This window comes from Dendronephthya gigantea, unplaced genomic scaffold (assembly GCF_004324835.1).
Source record: "Dendronephthya gigantea isolate DGI-Jeju-01 unplaced genomic scaffold, DenGig_1.0 000034F, whole genome shotgun sequence".
Taxonomy (NCBI): Eukaryota; Metazoa; Cnidaria; class Anthozoa; order Malacalcyonacea; family Nephtheidae; genus Dendronephthya; species Dendronephthya gigantea.
In genome coordinates this window covers 1,202,291-1,219,465 of record NW_021163044.1, presented here as the reverse complement: position 1 = coordinate 1,219,465, position 17,175 = coordinate 1,202,291, and the positions used below count along the sequence as shown (strand labels likewise).

The 17,175-nt window shown below is 38.4% G+C and overlaps 1 protein-coding gene and 1 long non-coding RNA gene across 4 annotated transcripts in view; one reads left to right on the top strand and one right to left on the bottom strand.

Annotated features, from left to right (window-relative positions):
- Positions 1-17,175, bottom strand: part of LOC114525392 — a 50,366-nt gene that overhangs the window by 11,752 nt on the left and 21,439 nt on the right. The window lies entirely within an intron of this gene.
- On the top strand, positions 607-7,554 carry LOC114525388 (mothers against decapentaplegic homolog 3-like). Of its 2 annotated transcripts, none has more exons than XM_028546715.1 (5): positions 607-1,146; positions 4,320-4,454; positions 5,139-5,210; positions 5,451-5,489; positions 5,918-7,554. In XM_028546715.1, exons 1-5 carry the CDS (start codon positions 750-752, stop codon positions 6,535-6,537), a joined length of 1,263 nt encoding a protein of 420 aa, XP_028402516.1. In that variant the 5' UTR covers positions 607-749; the 3' UTR covers positions 6,538-7,554. The 2 variants fall into 2 exon arrangements, with proteins under 2 accessions (XP_028402516.1, XP_028402515.1); XM_028546714.1 differs by having other exon boundaries at positions 5,915-7,554.

Genomic DNA, 17,175 nt, shown 5'->3' with positions numbered 1-17,175 from the left:
GGCTTGTGTTTCAGTTGAAGCAAATCACAGCAGGCCGTAAAGGGAGTGTCTAGTTTTAAAACCTCAAAGTTTGAGGAAGCGACCTGTCTAGTTAATCACCTCAAACTTTGAGAAATGGCAGCCACAAAAAACAGAAGATCGCCTTCTTTTTACTGTTCGATTATTCTCGTGGAAAACACGAAGATCTGAACACTGTTACTTCGAACACTAGCAACAGAGATACTATATAGCTCTTTACTTAGATAGCTCTTGGATAGAGATATTGCATCATCAGAAGTTCAGTTACCATGGTGCATTTGCACGAGCAGTTCTAATACGCAGCAAGTACAATTCAGCTTTGGGTGCTACAATCTTTTTAAAAAAGAGATGAGATTTATTAATGTCGGTTTGCGTGTACCTCCGTGAACATTAATCTAACAGGAAACCGTAATTCAATAGCAAACGGAAAAGATAGGCAAGAGGCAGCCAATCATGTCCCGGTCTTCCCCTTTGATCGTCCGCATCTCATGACGTCTGTTTGGTCTACATGAAAAACCCGATTGTTGCAGGCCAATGGGAGGCGCTGAATCGCATCACATGATCCTCATCAAGGGGCAAAGACAATGCGTACTTGTCAATCATGGCAAGCAAAGTAAAGTTGTGAGAGCGTACGAATTAGACAAGCTATTCCCTTGGGATATAACGAAAACTAGTCACATTTTATACCATTGTTTAAACGGAGTGGATAGCGTGAGACTTTAGGCGAAGCAATGACTTCGTTGTTGCCTTTTACACCGCCGATAGTAAAACGACTTTTGGGCTGGAAGAAAGGCGAGGAAAACGACGAAGACAAGTGGGCCGAGAAAGCGGTCAAGAGTTTGGTTAAAAAGTTGAAGAAGACCGGAGGTTTGGAAGAGCTTGAACGTGCTATAACCAACCCAGGTCTACCTACAAAATGCGTGACAATTCCGCGAAGTTTAGACGGCCGGCTACAAGTATCGCATCGCAAAGGATTGCCACATGTTATATACTGTCGACTATGGCGCTGGCCTGACCTTCAAAGTCATCACGAACTGCGGCCTGTGGACTGCTGCGAGTTTGCTTTTAGTCTAAAAAAGGACGAAGTGTGTGTCAACCCGTTTCACTATCAACGTGTGGAGACGCCAGGTATATTTGAACGCATGAATACGAAAGCTTTATATATACAACTCGTAATTGTTGATACACACATTAGTCGTTTGTACTACATGCAAGCCAATTGCTGCTATCATACAGAACTGGCGCCCTCAATTTCTCGCCCATGTCACATTTCAACGGACCTTTGACAACGTGTATCGAAGTCCGAAGCATGTTCGCGGTGTTTTTGTTTGTAAGAGTTACACGAGCGAAGGGGGGATTCATTTTGTTATGTTGTTTTATATCCTACTACATGTATGTTGTTGTTCTTTCATGCATGTGGTAAACGCGTTCGATTCTCCGGATTATTTACAACCAAATCACCGCAGTTTTGCATCATTGCCGCGTGCTAAAGTGTATCAAATTATTAAAGGATATCGAACGTTAATTAGAATAGAAATTGCCGGGTTTTGAATGGATTGATACATTTCAAAGTATTTGTGAAGTGCACGAGTCACGCATAACAATGTTGGTGGTCAAATGAGGCTACATATATTGTATGTACACAATAATACGGCTTCTATTTCCTTTTCAAAAATATTTATTCGGAGCCATGGGTCGAATGACACAACAATATAGTTCGTTCGAATCGCGAGCACACAAACCCCGGCTTCCTGGAAAATGGCAAATACACCGATATGTTTGATTTGAAAGTCATTTAATAAATTATACAAAATGTCGGAGGCCGGTATTTCCTCATGACATTCGCATCCAATTCACAGGACAAAAAATTGCGTCAACAATAGCCACCTAAATTCGTTCCATGTGAATGCAATTAATACGCATTCGGAGGAATTATTTACAAAGGAAAAGGCACGGATTTTCAACCGCATTCATGACTTCTCGAACGTTCGACGTTCGTTACAAACACTCAAAATAGTTTGGAGTGGCACTCTATAAATTGCTTGTTTTCCCTTAGTATTTCCCCCTTTGAAAGTCGGATATAAGGAGATGTCATGTTCATGCACAGGACTTTAATATCTGGGCAAATTTATAGGGAAAGTGCTGGCAAATTTATTTAAAAAATTTGGCAGAAATTCTGTGCCAGAATTTTGAAGGATTAAGGACTTGTGGGTGTACTGTGTGAATGTCTGAGAGATGAAATAATGTGATGAAGTGCAGTGTATTTGCTGACCACAGAAGATATTCAAATACAATCACACAACTGTGATTAACAGTCTTTTGTAAATCCATTGGGAAACACTTGTTTTTGGTGAATTTCAGTATAGTTCTGCCAGATATGTCACTTATACTTAATTAAGACTTATTGTCAGCTTAGATAAACTCTCAATACCTGCGACTTGTTGAACTCGGATTCAATATTAAAATTACAGAATTCAGAAGTAAATTAATATAAGTAATATAGAGTTTCGAAGCAAACACTGTCTCTAACACTTCATTTATCACCGATGAACAAATTCACTCATCTGATAACTCCATGTTGCCCACCATCTGCTCTGTGGGAGTGTTATCCCATTCACCACAGGAACTCTAGTAAATCATTACAGTGTGTAATTGGTGAACACCTCCCAAAATTGGTTTAGATCCCTGTTCAGATAAATTTTGTTGGGGGGGAATTTAATGATTTTTTCAACAAAGATTCTTTTCTCAAAGTAGATTAGTTTGGTTGAAGGTTTTATTTTCTTATCCTCATGGAAACAAACTTAATCCACCTTAGTCTGTCTGAAATTGGATTGACTTTTGCTTTGGTATTTTGAACTCTTTCCTGAAAAAACATTGAGGAATTGAAGTATGTCAAAGACTTGTTAATCCCAGTGTCCAAATCATGCAACTTGTCAGGTGTGAGCCAAGCTTATAAAGATGTTTGGTTTCTGTTAATGAGTATGGTTATACTAAAGTTCAACGAAGGCAATTGTTGATTATTCCCTTTCCCACAGCAATGTCACGTGTCCAAATCGTACTCAGCAAGTGTTGTGGGACTAAATAACATGCACAAGGGGGCTCTCCATATGAGTATGTTAGTGAAGGTGATGACGTCAATTATGTAGGAAACCCTCAAGAACGCAATTACATTTTTATACATGCCTAAAGTACTTGTGAAGAAATGATACTTTGAGAATGAAAGACTAATATATATTTTAATTTATATGTTGAGACCCTTGGCAAAGGAGTAACAATTGCTCATACCTAACTGAAATTGCATTTAATGGGTGATTTTAAATGAGCTAAACATAACCAATTGTTCACCAGCAGTGTCCTTAATATGCTGCATAAGTATCTTGGTGCATTGCCTTAAATGTGATTAGTGTTGACACAACTTAGTTTCTCTCCAACGATTTACCACAACTAGTTAACAACCCAAAAATGATCACAAATTTTATGTATTGTACATTCGCAACAATTAATTTCCCACCCAAGTTTAATATCATAGAAGTTGCCAAAGAGGGTGGCAAGTGTTGATAGTATATCCTGATACAGAACTCCTGAATTATTGTTGTAATCTACTTAAAATATTGAAAGTTATTTCCTGGAATTTGGGGCTTATCCTCTACGAAATTTTTAAAAATGCAACAGATACTAAAAAAAATCTGACAGGAAGAATGCGCATAATCTTTAAACAACACACATCCAATAATCCAGATTCAGAATATGCATGACATCTTTACACAGTATCACCAAACAATCCTAACTTCAACGTTGGGTTCACATGATCCAATTTTCATTCAATTCACTCCTGACGGATATTTCATAGTCTGCTTTATCAATTAAAGACTACAATTCATACCTGAAACGGAGAATTGGGTCCAACAAAATTGGGTCGTGTGAACAGACCCATATACAATAAGTACTACAGTCTAAACAGAATTAGAAAGAATTTCCTCGTTACACCAAAAGCACACGAGCTTGTTCTGTGGCGAGCATCTTGAAATTATCATTTACGATGGTTGACAATATCTGATGTGGTAAACCAATCCATTTAGATTTTTTCTTTGCGTTCTCTACTCAGAGTTGTTTTGTCTTTCGTTCATCCGTCCTCCTTGTCTAAAACTATAAATTTCCAATTCTTTTTTTTCCTTTTGACAAGTACAAATCTGGTCCTGTCGGAGACACAATAAAACTGTTTCCACAAGCGGTTCTGCCTATTGGCGTATTCTTTTCCACTCAACCTCTCCGCCTAAAAATTTATCATTCTTTCTCTTCAGCATTGGCTCCAGTTTTAGTTCCTATCCATCCAACGGAACCACGTCCCTCATATCCGAAACTTGATGAGTATATCAATCCTATGAACGAGGATTTTCCAACAGCAGAGCCACCAATGATGACTCCATATTCCCCAGGTAAGTAACAAGAAACCAATGCAAGTCTTTTTGTTAAAATACAGTTGTAGGAAGCAGATTTAGGATAAACGTTTTCAAAGATGACAAAAATGGATGATGGACAGGGGATAATATAGAGCCATACTTTGTGCTTTCTAGATATGTCACGTTTTATGTGCATTCTCTAAATCAAATTAGGTTGCATGCGAGTTTATCCATGGTCTTGACTCTTGAGTTCCATGAGAGTTGCATGGAAGTTAGCATGTGCGTTGTAAAAACACCTTTAAAGATTGGTTGTAAAAAAACCTTTAAAGGTATCTTGTGAGACGAGCGAGTATTTAAAAATCTAGTTTGGCTAAAGCACTTCTTTTGCAGATTGAATGAGGTTCTCCAAATTTAGGACTCCAGTAGATGTCTTTAGACATTGTCTACTTGTAGAATATAGGAGAGGGAAGAAGTCAGGATATTGTAGGAAAGATAGATAACGGTACAAACAATACAATAAGACTAGAATGACATGGTGGGAGATAGCTAATGCGAAATTTGGATGAAGGGTTAAATAAAAACAGGAGGTTTGGATTAAGGGTTCATTAATAACAAGGTGTGGATTTTACATCATAGTTTTGTCTAAGTACACTGTATTTACAAAATCCACAGTTCGTTGTGGTAAGATAACAATCGTTAATACTTTTTTCTTCGAATCAGATACGTCTTTAATGCCATATATGTCAGATGATGGGATGTCAGAAGATTCTAGTGTTGTAGGAATGCCACAAGGTAAGGAATTAGAAATTGCAAGACAAGAGACAGAAGAGTTCAATTCAGTTAAGAATTAGCAGAATAATTTATAAGCAAGGAGAACGAGTCAATATATATGGATTGCCTGTGAAACCGTCGTCCAATTCTCCCAATTTTTTTGGCAAAGTGCCTGTGGATTAAATATTATGCATAATGGTAGCATTGTTCCAGGGATTTTTCATTCAGGCATTAAAGTGCTCTTAAATTTTCTTTCTTTAGAATCAGGTCAGCTATCGCCTGAGCCCGCAATGCCATTAGGTAAGTGGTTGCTTGTAAATGAGGAAACCGGATTGTGTGAGAAGAACACACCCCGTACGTTTGAATGACACGTCGTACGTTTAAGATCACATGTTCAGCGTCTTTCTAGTGAACTTCGTCTTAAATTTCACCTTTATCGGATTGGAAAAATTTCGTACGTTTAAAATCACATGATCAGCGTCTTTCTGGGAACTTCGTCTTAAATTTCGCCTTTATCGGATTGGAAAAATTTTGTATCTGTGGCATTTAAAACCCTTTTTCACTCGTCATCATGAGCAATTTCAAGCTCGCTGCAAGGGTTGTAATCGTCGCTTTCATTCCTGGGAATTGGAACCGTTAATACAGATATTTGTATCGTGTAAATAAATAAATGTGAGATATAAATTGTGGGATCGGGAAGGCTTTAACTTGTTTTCATTTCTTAGCAGAAACCCAGCCGGTGCAGTACCAGGAACCACAGCATTGGTGCGCAATTGCGTATTACGAAATGAACTACCGAGTTGGTGAACCATTCAACGCTTCAGCACCAAGTGTTACGGTAGATGGCTTCACAGACCCATCGAGTGCCGACCGATTTTGTCTGGGTATCTTATCGAACATCAACAGAAACCCGCAGGTTGAAACGACGAGGCGCCATATTGGAAAAGGCGTGCGATTATATTACATCGGTGGTGAGGTTTTTGCGGAGTGTCTGAGTGATAGTAGTATATTCGTTCAAAGTCCTAATTGTAATCGTCGATACGGCTGGCATCCCTCGACTGTATGCAAGATACCGCCCGGGTGTAACCTGAAGATATTCAATAATCAGGAATTCGCGCAATTATTGTCGCAGTCCGTAAACCAGGGCTTCGAAGCCGTTTACCGTCTCACACAGATGTGCATGATTAGGATGAGTTTTGTGAAAGGATGGGGCGCAGAGTATCGAAGACAGACAATCACTAGCACCCCATGTTGGGTGGAAGTTCATCTGAACGGTCCACTACAGTGGCTAGATAAGGTTCTCACCCAGATGGGCAGCGCCAGCGGTATATGTTCATCAATGTCATAGAAACAACACGCGTCATTATTACCATGGCAACAGAAGATGGTGTCGTGCATTTGCATGGTCTTCATGATGAATAGAAACGGTGCCATTGAGAACGGAGGTAGTGCGTGCCCTGGTATGGTAAAAACAATACAGCAATGATGCTGAATAGACAAATGCATTAAGCGATCATAATAACCGCGTCCGTTGCATTACTGTACCTTGACTATTGTAGGTTTCCAAATTCTGTATAGGTAATGATTGTCGACCAATATTCGGTTCTACTTTTACTCTGATATTTCCAAAATGTTGGTACACGCATAGCGAGGCAGAGCGGTTGGCGTGACATGGTATTTCACCTGGTGCTCGTAAATAGGAAAACCAATCACAACGATGTGGAATAAGGAAGCCTATTACAGCGATACTCCATAAATCACTTTCCAAAACATCTTTTTCCGCAATCTAGCATTAATTTCTCGTGTAGGCACAGCAGAATTCATAATAACCATTCCATAACGATAAACCTTGATAATTTATTAAAACCGTACTGGTTTATATGCAACTAAAGTCCTCCTCAACCCTGTTGCGGTTATTCGATCACAACATGGAAATAACAAAGGCAGAAAGAAGAGCAACAGTTCAGAAACATATCAAACTGGTTATCCTATCGATACGAATACGCCTGAGCATTCCCGTTGTTTCGAGGTCAAATTTTGAATTGTAGTATCGGAGATCTAGTGCCATCCAATGGGTAGCTAAATGAAGCCACTGATCCATGATATATATATAGTAGACAAATATGAATAGTCGCCATTATGGCATTCTCGATCTTTGGTTTCCTCCGTGAAACGCGCGCTCCAGGTTTGTTCGTATCGACGAGTTCATAAATCCAATATATATTTTAGATTATGCTTCCAATTACTTTGCTATTTTTGTACCAAATCGTCGAAGAAAATCTGTAGTATTAGGTAGGATGGTATGTACATACATAGAAAAATGTCTTCAAATAACCAAGATTCGAAAAAATCGTGTCGTTTCTCTGTGTAACTTGTGTGCAATCTTCAGTGATATATTTATATCCGTGAAGCCTTTACAGCCTCATCCCATAAATCACCCTAGTTGTAGCACACTCATCCCGCGTATTGTACTGTCATGTACCACAATGTACCACCTTATGGAACCCGAGTAAGCACTAGAATTTTCAGCGAATGAGCTTTTTTCAACACAAGTGCTAACATAATCATCTAGAGAGCCACTGTGCGTTAATTTAGTCCCACAATATTGCTGAACATAATTCGGACATGTCTGACTTTGCTGGGGAAAATAAAGTATTCTGCCATTCAACAATTACCTTCGTTCATCTATACTATTAGCACACTCACCAAACACAGTGACAGTCAAAATTTAGGTAGTGAATTAGAATTGCGTAAAATAAACTGGCAAAAGTGTTACCATTAGTCTCTGCTTTATACAAGTTCCCAATCCATATTCCAAGGCCCCGCCCAAGAAAGCCCTCGCGTGATTTATGCGCGCATTCTAAGAAGCGACAAATCAGGAGACTGGAAACAAAGCTAGAGTCTCATCATAGTTGTGTGCATGTGTACCACGAGAACACGAGGTGAAATATACGTTACATAGTCATTCTCGTTCCCAGGTTTTCCGCGTATAAGTGATGTCAGCTTGCACACAACTAGGCTACAAGCTTACAAATATGGCGGCCAAGTCAACGTCCAGATATCTTGAGTTCACTGGGCTAATTCCCCCTCACGATCACATACTAGTGTCCTCACATACCAGTGTATTTGGCAGTTCCGCGGTGTTTGGCAAAAACGCGCCCATGCAAACGTTACAACAGACTTAGAAAACGTTTTCCTACTCTCTGCTTGCATTTCAGATGGTTTGTACCTGGACTTACGCCTCATTTTCCCTTACGAAGTCACTAAACGCAACCAGGTTCGAAAAAAAACATGAAAAACCACGCAGAATATCATCACGCGATTTATTCACACAGCTTGCGTATTTAAGCTAATGCACACATGTCTCAAATTCGATAAAAATCTACCCCCATGCCCTCCCGTCAATGAGACGCGTTTTCAAAACGGTATTCGTCAAGGTAAATAACTCAAACCACAATATTTCTATGAAAGATTGATTTATCAGTTAAATATTTCAAGCAGTTGAAAACTCCCAGTTATGCCAGTGTTGCGAATGATCCTTGGCATGAAGGAATTCAGTGATTTAAACTATGATTCGATTTCGATCGACGAACAATTGCGGACTGCAAATAGTGGCCATATGATCGGAATGTGATTCACGGTAAAGGCCCTCTAATCTGCAATTGATAATACACCTTGTTGTATCCATTGCGCGTTGCTGATACGGAGTCGGTTTTTTCACTTGAAACACGTCCAGAATGCAACAAATGAATATAGATAATGAGGATGATACAGATAGAGCGAACCATGTCCTATTTGTGTTGATGACTTTCCCACAAATATACTGAAAAACTTAGCAAGCGCAAGTTGCAAGGAAGCTGCTGAAAGCTTTTTACCCGTATAACGGTAGAAATAGAGCGCATTCCTTTTGCGCGATTGAATTCGAAATATTAGTCCCCACACGCAGGCACTTTGTCAAAGAAAGATAGAATAAGGAATGAATTTTGAACAAACAATTGATTGATTGTTATTATAGAAAGTTTATTCTTCACTCCGCAAGTGTAAACGCCCATTTTACTTTTATTTTGATTGTAAGTTGTATTACAATGCGCAATTCACCCTATTTTCGAAGCGCTTTTTTTATACACAATGTTGTTGTCCCACCACCGTTCTTTTAAAGATTCTGATCCGTATTCCAGAAAGCAGGTTTTGAGGATGAAGTCATTTCTAATTTGTTGTGTCATATTAATTAGGAGCTTGTTTTCACTACAACCGGATTGCTATCAAAAGCAGGTCGTAGTTTGTACGCAATGATATAGGCTGTGAAGTTTTAAATGTAAGCTATCACATCTGTTGAATTACTAAATACTGGCTACTACCTGTTGTCCTTGAACAGCAAACCAACTGAAGATGTTCTGAGGAGAAAATTATGCAGGTACAGTGCAAACGCTGACCATGCAAGCTAATATTGCATTAACTGCCTTTCAAGGCGCACTGCATGGCTTCTCAGCATCATGATTATCTGAAATTTTCTACGTCAGCGCTGACCAGACCACACGTTAATGTGCACACGAAACTCATGTAACAAACAAGGATCATTCTCGTGCAGTGATAACCAATTTGTGCAGCGATAAATAAGATTCGTTCCGTGATAAAATGCAATATTTATCACCATTATTTTACATGTAACCTGTATACGCACGTTATTATGTGCGTATGGACATAGCAGAGATGTATATCATTGCTTAATTTGGCCGCACAGAATTACAAAAAACCCTAAACTTTGAGTTGCAGAATAAGTACATGAACTCCAGCTGATGTAAGGCAGCCAGAAAGTTCCTGGTACAACTGTATAACTCCCATAAATTTTACCATTTCATCCGCTGTTCTGTGGTGATAAATGATTAAACTATACCCAAGATTAATCCCTGCATGGGAACGAAACTTAAAGGGCGTATATAAGGTCGTTTAACCAGAATTTACTGCATGCATGCGCAGAAACTGATGAGGTATATGAATGAATGTCTTTATCATTCCATCTTTGTTATAATTAGCTATGGGAAAAAGGATGCAATTCTCAAGCTCCTTAGCAGTAAGTGTTATATATATCTTCGACAGGCTTCTTGAGGTGGCAATAATGAAACAGAGTTCATTCCCAAATTTGAACTTGTGTAGAAAACGACGTTCGTTATATGTGTGCTTGATAACTTGTATAATTATTGACACGATGGACGTAGGCTTTTAAATTCAGGAAAATTGATAAATGACCTTAGGACTGACGAACCTAACATGAATAAGAAAATGATGGCTGCTTCATCCTTCAACTTTTTTTTTCAAATTTTAACCTTGCTCTTTGCTTGGGAATGCATCAATATGACGTCGTAATCTACCTTTAGACGTCATCTTCGTGGCCACTACCGAGTCAATTCCCGCACTTTCAAGGGAAAAAACTAAGTGGTTTAATTTTTTTCTCGTTTATTTTGTAACTGCTTACAATCTCCATCGCACTAAGGTCGCCCACGAAGTACAGTGACGATATAATAACGTGTTTCGTGCGCATTCAGCCGCACTGTCTCAAACCACTTTATATATGTATATCATCGGTAGTGAATAAGCACTTCAACGCCGAATTGGATTATCTACGGTTGCTATTTCTAGGTCAAAAAGTGCAGAAAACCAAACCTGAATTGACTTTCAAATCAGTAATAAAACCCGTGATAAGAAGGAATCAGTAAAGAACACCAATAATGAAAATGAGGAACATGTGTTTTAACGAAACGTATATATAGTTATGATATGCAAAATTGGCGACTGAAGTGGGACACAATGTTTTATGAGTCTCCATTTAAGTACAATTTGTATAAATCAGTAGAATGGTGAGTGATTTAACCAGTCGGTCATGATTCTTCATTTACGGTCACAGTCCCGTGTGGTCCGAAGTGAACTCGATCTACATTCTAGTATGTCTTAACCATATCTGTTTATGCATGTGTGATTCACTCAGCGAAACTGTGTGCACGGTGAAGAAGATTGATTTTTACGACATCCACGCCATCCTAACTTAATGTCATCATCTCTTTAAATAGCACATTTTACAGTTGGCCGCGTCACCAGTGCATTTGACAATGTTCAACGTTTTCCGGCTCTAATCCTGAGAGGCTTAACAACAAGAAATCTGTTATATATTTTCAATTGATCTAAATGATTTGTATATATGCATGCGTATTTTCGGTCTTATGGATATTAACCATAGATAGCTAGTTCCTCCTATATTCCAAGTTGAATTACTCAACTGTAATATTCAATGTATTTGTAGATAAAAATGAGAAAACCTTTGTATGGAAAGCCAACATCAGATCTTCATCCATTGAGGACTCCTTAAAGTTTGCCAAGTTTTCAGACAATGTGTCTGTCGACCATGATTGCTAAGTTACGCTAATTCTTCATGTAATAAACATTGCCGGATAATTATACCGGATAATTAATCTTGGACACACAGCTAAGCAATTGAAATTACCGCAAAATGTAATACCCCATTTAGGCTGTCTAACTAGGTCAATGATATATATTGTCATATAGGTGTAGCAAATATTAAGAAAAGACTCTGAAGAAAAGTATGAAATTGCTTCTATACAACGGCAAATGCATGATATTGCCTTTCAACTAAAACATTTTTGATCAAAAATGCTCCAACTATACAACTTTTTTAATGGTCTTTCGTTAACTGATAGCTTGTATATAAGAGATTGCTTTGAAAAAATACTCATGCAAAAATTATTTTCAGCCCTATATCATTATCTGCCAGCCATGTTTCATTCAGCCGAATGCTGTTGTGAGATTCCTTCAGAGCCTGGTTACTTTGAAAGACTGCAACTTGTTTAAGGCCCAGACCCGCTCAATGGAGTCAGAATGGGATGATGAGATATGCATGAAAAAAAGACGAACCAGAATAATATCATTTATATGATAGTTTCATAACGCTAAGTTATCCGGCCTTGTAATATCATAATCGCTCGTTGATATTACACAAGCTTTGTCTTCACAAAGCCACAACCTTTTTTTTTAACTTGGAGCAAACACGACTGTTTTATTGCCGGATAATTTTCTAACCAAACCCAAGCATGAAACATAAAACTATTGCGCATATGAAAACAAGTTGAGTTGTTTATGAAATGAAACCGCGCCGAAACGCGACTGTAGACATATACAACAGGTAATAATCCTTAAATATTAATTACACCACTAAATGTTGTGTCTCTTCATACAAGCACCGGCCGGTGGAGTGCCTTTCCGATTGACATGACAAAAACCAGAGTGGGCGCACACTGGTAGACTGCGCGTCGTGTTGTCATGAGAGCATGTTCTGCGCATGTCAGATCAAGCAAAATCGGAGCAATGCAATTAACCACGTGATGTGTAGGTAGTAAAGAACAAGATGTAGGTATTCAAGCACGAAGATACTGAAGATAATAGAGCACGTAATGAGGATAATAGAACACGACTTGCAATAAATCGATGCATGCATGCGTGCAACACGACAGTGAGGTAAAAGAATCAGGGTGATCAGATGAAATAGCTACACTCGTCCTGGATTGCATACGCTGCCGCTGTCATATGATTGACATAGCCATAGGCCTAGCTATCTATGTAAATTCTACTAACCCCACCTTAGCAACATGAAATATACAATGAAAGCCTCCGCTCAAACGAGTTGCTCAATATTTTCCCTGCTTGAGATTCTTTTTAACTGCTCATCAATAGAGGTAAATTCGTTGAATATCCATCATAATCCGGCAATTAAACCCGTGTATAAACTTCACAATCCAGCAATGTTCACGTCTTGCGGATTCACATTCATAATGAGACGGAAAAAAGCAAAATCACACAAGTACGTTGTCAATGTCGTCTTTCACTGTCGAAGATATACACCGAGATAGTTTTTTAAAACCCGCCAGACGACATCACAACATTTCGAGTTCAATGCGCCATGTATAATACCGATTTAAATATTCATGATATAGCTAATGGCATAAGAGCTAGGATGCTCGCTTTGATCAATCATAAGAAGTATACAAGCGGCTTTCTATGACGAACAGCCGACAAAAGCATATATCGTACCGTCCAAAACTCAGTCATCCGATATTCAATTTTGTGAAGTCACCGCTTTGCGTAAATTACTTGAAACTGTCTAGTTGTATATCGGGACATGTTAAAAAAATCCATTTCTACTGATACCGTTTGTCTGAGCGAATACCGACGGATGGCCTTGACCTAGAGTTCAGATGCAGCGTATACGTATGTAGGATACATAAACAACTTATAAATGCATCATCATATGGAGTGATTTTTCACTAGGAATAGCCAAGTAAATATAGTTTGCGGATCGTTCTCTCCCCGTTGGGGATAACGGCGAAAAACGAGAGTGTTAAATTTAACTTCTTTTGTTTCACTGCATTTACATGCAGCATTCCGCAGACAAGCCGGGCTATATGCCTATAGCTTCCCAACTGAATAAAGTCGAAAAGCCGATTAAGCGAAAATGTTAGTTCAGTTTGTGTCTCTGGATTATGGAATGACGAAGCATTAACGTTCCTTTAAATATTATTGCGTGTCCTTGGAAGAAATATGGTTCCATTTTGTTTTGACCTTTTTGGCAAAGTACGCCGTTTCAAGTTCGGACGGCGCCATCTTGCATGGAACCATTGTTTTCGCTATTCTGCTCTCTTCACTTTCAAATTAACCTCTCGGGCAATGCATTGCCTCTACAACTAGATTTCGCCCACTTTGGCGAGTGTTGTCACCGTACACTGGGATGACGTACGTCTCCAAAAAAGATACGTAAAGATATATATATATATATTATATATAATATATATAATATATATATATATATATATATATATATATATATATATATATACTTTCTCTATGTGCATGCATATATCGAATGATTCCTCAGCGAACTTCGCTACGAAAATCTCAGTCTGCTAAAATGGAGATATTTTTTTACACCAAAAAGCTTTCTCAAAAAAACTTAATTGAGAAGGGGAAACTGACTTTCGCATTTAGATAAAAGATTGAATAGACCTTTTCATCCAATTTTGACAAGATTTTGTATACGTAGAAACAAGGAAACCGGCCTTCCATTGTGAGAAGAACAAATATTCAGCTGTCGGGATGTCTAAATTATGTTGATGATTGCATAAGCTGTAGTGTTGTTGACAGACATACAAGTACTTATGTCTCTTTGAACGAGGAGGTTGTTTCTCCTCAAATTTCTTTGTTTTTCACGAGCTTGAACTTTTAAATAAATGCACACCCCCTGTCACTCGTGATCTACACGTTTATACCGAACACAAGTAAGACTGAGTAACATATTTGTTAATATAAGCGAAGAAATATTTTCATTCAAAGAGAACCTTTTTTTTCATCGACGAAAATCGTGACGATTTAAGTGGCGGCGTGCGCATGTTATTTGTGTGCTTTGCTTTGAGCGAAAATTATACCAAATCAAAATCACACAATGCATTAACAACAGTCTGACTAAAATACTAACATAGGATTTCAAAAGCTCCACTCATGTAGGGTAAACTCTGCCTGTTTAGGAGATGATTCTGCTTTATACTCAAGATCAAACGTAAAGACGCGAGATAATATATAGTTCATCCTTTTAATCTCTGGTGTATATAACCGTGGGACGATTCATGTAAACAGCCCCGACTCATTACGAGTTTTTGTGTTTCGCAAAAACATTTTTAATTGTTTTTTTGTAACACCTGACCAAAGAGACAAATTTAGTTTCAGGACATGTTTTTTTATTAAATCCTATTATGTAAGTTCATCTTTCTTTAACCTCGGGTTATTTATAAGCTCGTAAAATCCCTATTAGAATCATGTTAAAGTCATAACTGTTAAACATGAAACCATGCATTGAAGGTATTGAACGCTTTAATTATACGGTTTCCAATTTCGTATTAACTTGCATTCCAAAAACCCGAAGCCAAACAACAGATGGCACATATATCTATTATCAATTGACAGATTTCTCAACGAGTTACACTGAAATTTCAGTAAACAACGAAAGCGTGCATATCAGAAGTTTCAAGTTCACTTCTCAATCTCACCCACGCTAATTCAAATTGATGACTGCTTATTTAGATGTTCCATTCTCCAAACCGAAATCAAACAGTCCAGATCTCCTTGTCTTTCCTCGCGGGTTTTATGCGTAAAAACAAAGCTAATTAAAAGTGTGGTAAGACAGACACATTCTTCAGTCGCCAGTTTAATTTGAAAATTAAGAAGAAAGTGATACCAGTTATCACCATAGGTAAATTATATGCCAAAACGCATCACCCTGAAAGCACCTGGTACACGCCCAATCAATCGGTTGTATTATCAGCCCAGAACGTCGTCAATTTTCACAAGAGTGTAGCAATAGAGACAATCTTTCGTCGGGCATCAACTACACCCAAAAAATGTGTTCATTTGTTATCATATGGAGGTCAATCCTCAAGTACAATAAATATAATATGCTATACCGACCGGCGGTAACCATGACAGAATTGACTCACAAGAGACCACTGAAAGAATGTAGGTAACTATCATAATGGTTGCCAAGGGAACTCGAAAACATCAGCTATTTTATCGAAGGCTATTCTGAGAAACTGCGATGGAATGAGATTCGCATCACGTGCGACTTTTACTCGAGATTTTTCGTCTGAATTGATCAGATAAACGTCGTTGCTTTACGATACAGTGAGAAGGTCAGCGTAAGCTTTAGAGCCTCTGGGATTTCAATATAAAAAGTCTGGCCCGCAACTGTTTGCGATATTGCTGAAATGAAATGATATACAGGAAGAGATGCAGTAATATGCGACTAAATTGGAAGATTTTATCTTTAAACTATAAGGCAAGAAAAAACAAGAGCTTCGATTTTATCCGAAAGTGAACTCTGTGGGCATATCATTCCGAAAAATCTCGTACACTGACGATTGAGATGACCCGAAATCTCTCAGAGATATCGAACTCCTGCATGGCGCAGCCTCGAAAAGATCAACCAAAAACGCCCGAGAAGCTGCAACTAATTCTTTAAAATTCCACACAATTCCTTCTAAAATAGCAAAGTTTTTAATTTAAAACATCCGCGTAACAATCTCGTGTTTGTTGTTTTAATTGCTGTGACCCACACACACACATATATATATATATATATATATACAAAACCATCTGTATAAGTGTGCGTATATAGTCACCAAGAAACATGTCATATCTCATGAAATTGAGTTAGCTACCCCATGGGCAGATTCGAAAGTGAAATTCTCTTAAACATGGCTTCCAGTATAACAGCACTTTGCCATATATAAACGATGGTAGACGTGCACAATATCGAAATCGACAAGAGGATTACTATACTGACAGGAATATACGCCACACGAAGTAATGACCACATGGAACGCCAGACTACGAAACATCTAAGGATGTCGATGAACGCCAATTTTCAAGTGCGCATGATTACCATAAGAAATCATCTTTGAACCTAGACGCAATTGCGAATGTGATATTGAAAAAACGTGAAAGATATCACAACGGGAACATACGCCTTGTTCGGATTTGGCCGACAAAGGTGTAAAAACCAGACATTGAGGAACAAGGAAGTAAGCCAAGTGTTCAATTAGCAATTCCAGACGGGTTGTTTCAACGGGCCAGACCAAAATCGAATCACATGAGCATTACCGCCGCTGCAAGTCGGCACACGCATTTCACAGCAAGCAGATATTCACGACAATACAGCATTCCAATTCGGCACCAAAAATAGCGGAGTGACGATGGAGAGAAAGAATGAAACATTTTACACAGGAAACATTCGCTACCATTGTGACTGACAAAAAAGGCTGTAGATATATTGATTATCTGATAAGCACTATTCCCTTCCAGAAAACAAATATCTACAGTGAACTTTAAAAAAAATTCGACACAGGTTTCATGTACGGTATACCAGCTGAATTCA

Coding starts and splice junctions, on each gene's coding strand:
- LOC114525388 (XM_028546714.1), top strand. CDS start 750: ATGACTTCGTTGTTGCCTTTTACACCGCCGATAGTAAAACGACTTTTG. Junction 1,147..4,319: donor TCAACGTGTGGAGACGCCAG/GTATATTTGAAC, acceptor CTTTCTCTTCAG/CATTGGCTCCAGTTTTAGTT. Junction 5,211..5,450: donor TGTTGTAGGAATGCCACAAG/GTAAGGAATTAG, acceptor TTCTTTCTTTAG/AATCAGGTCAGCTATCGCCT.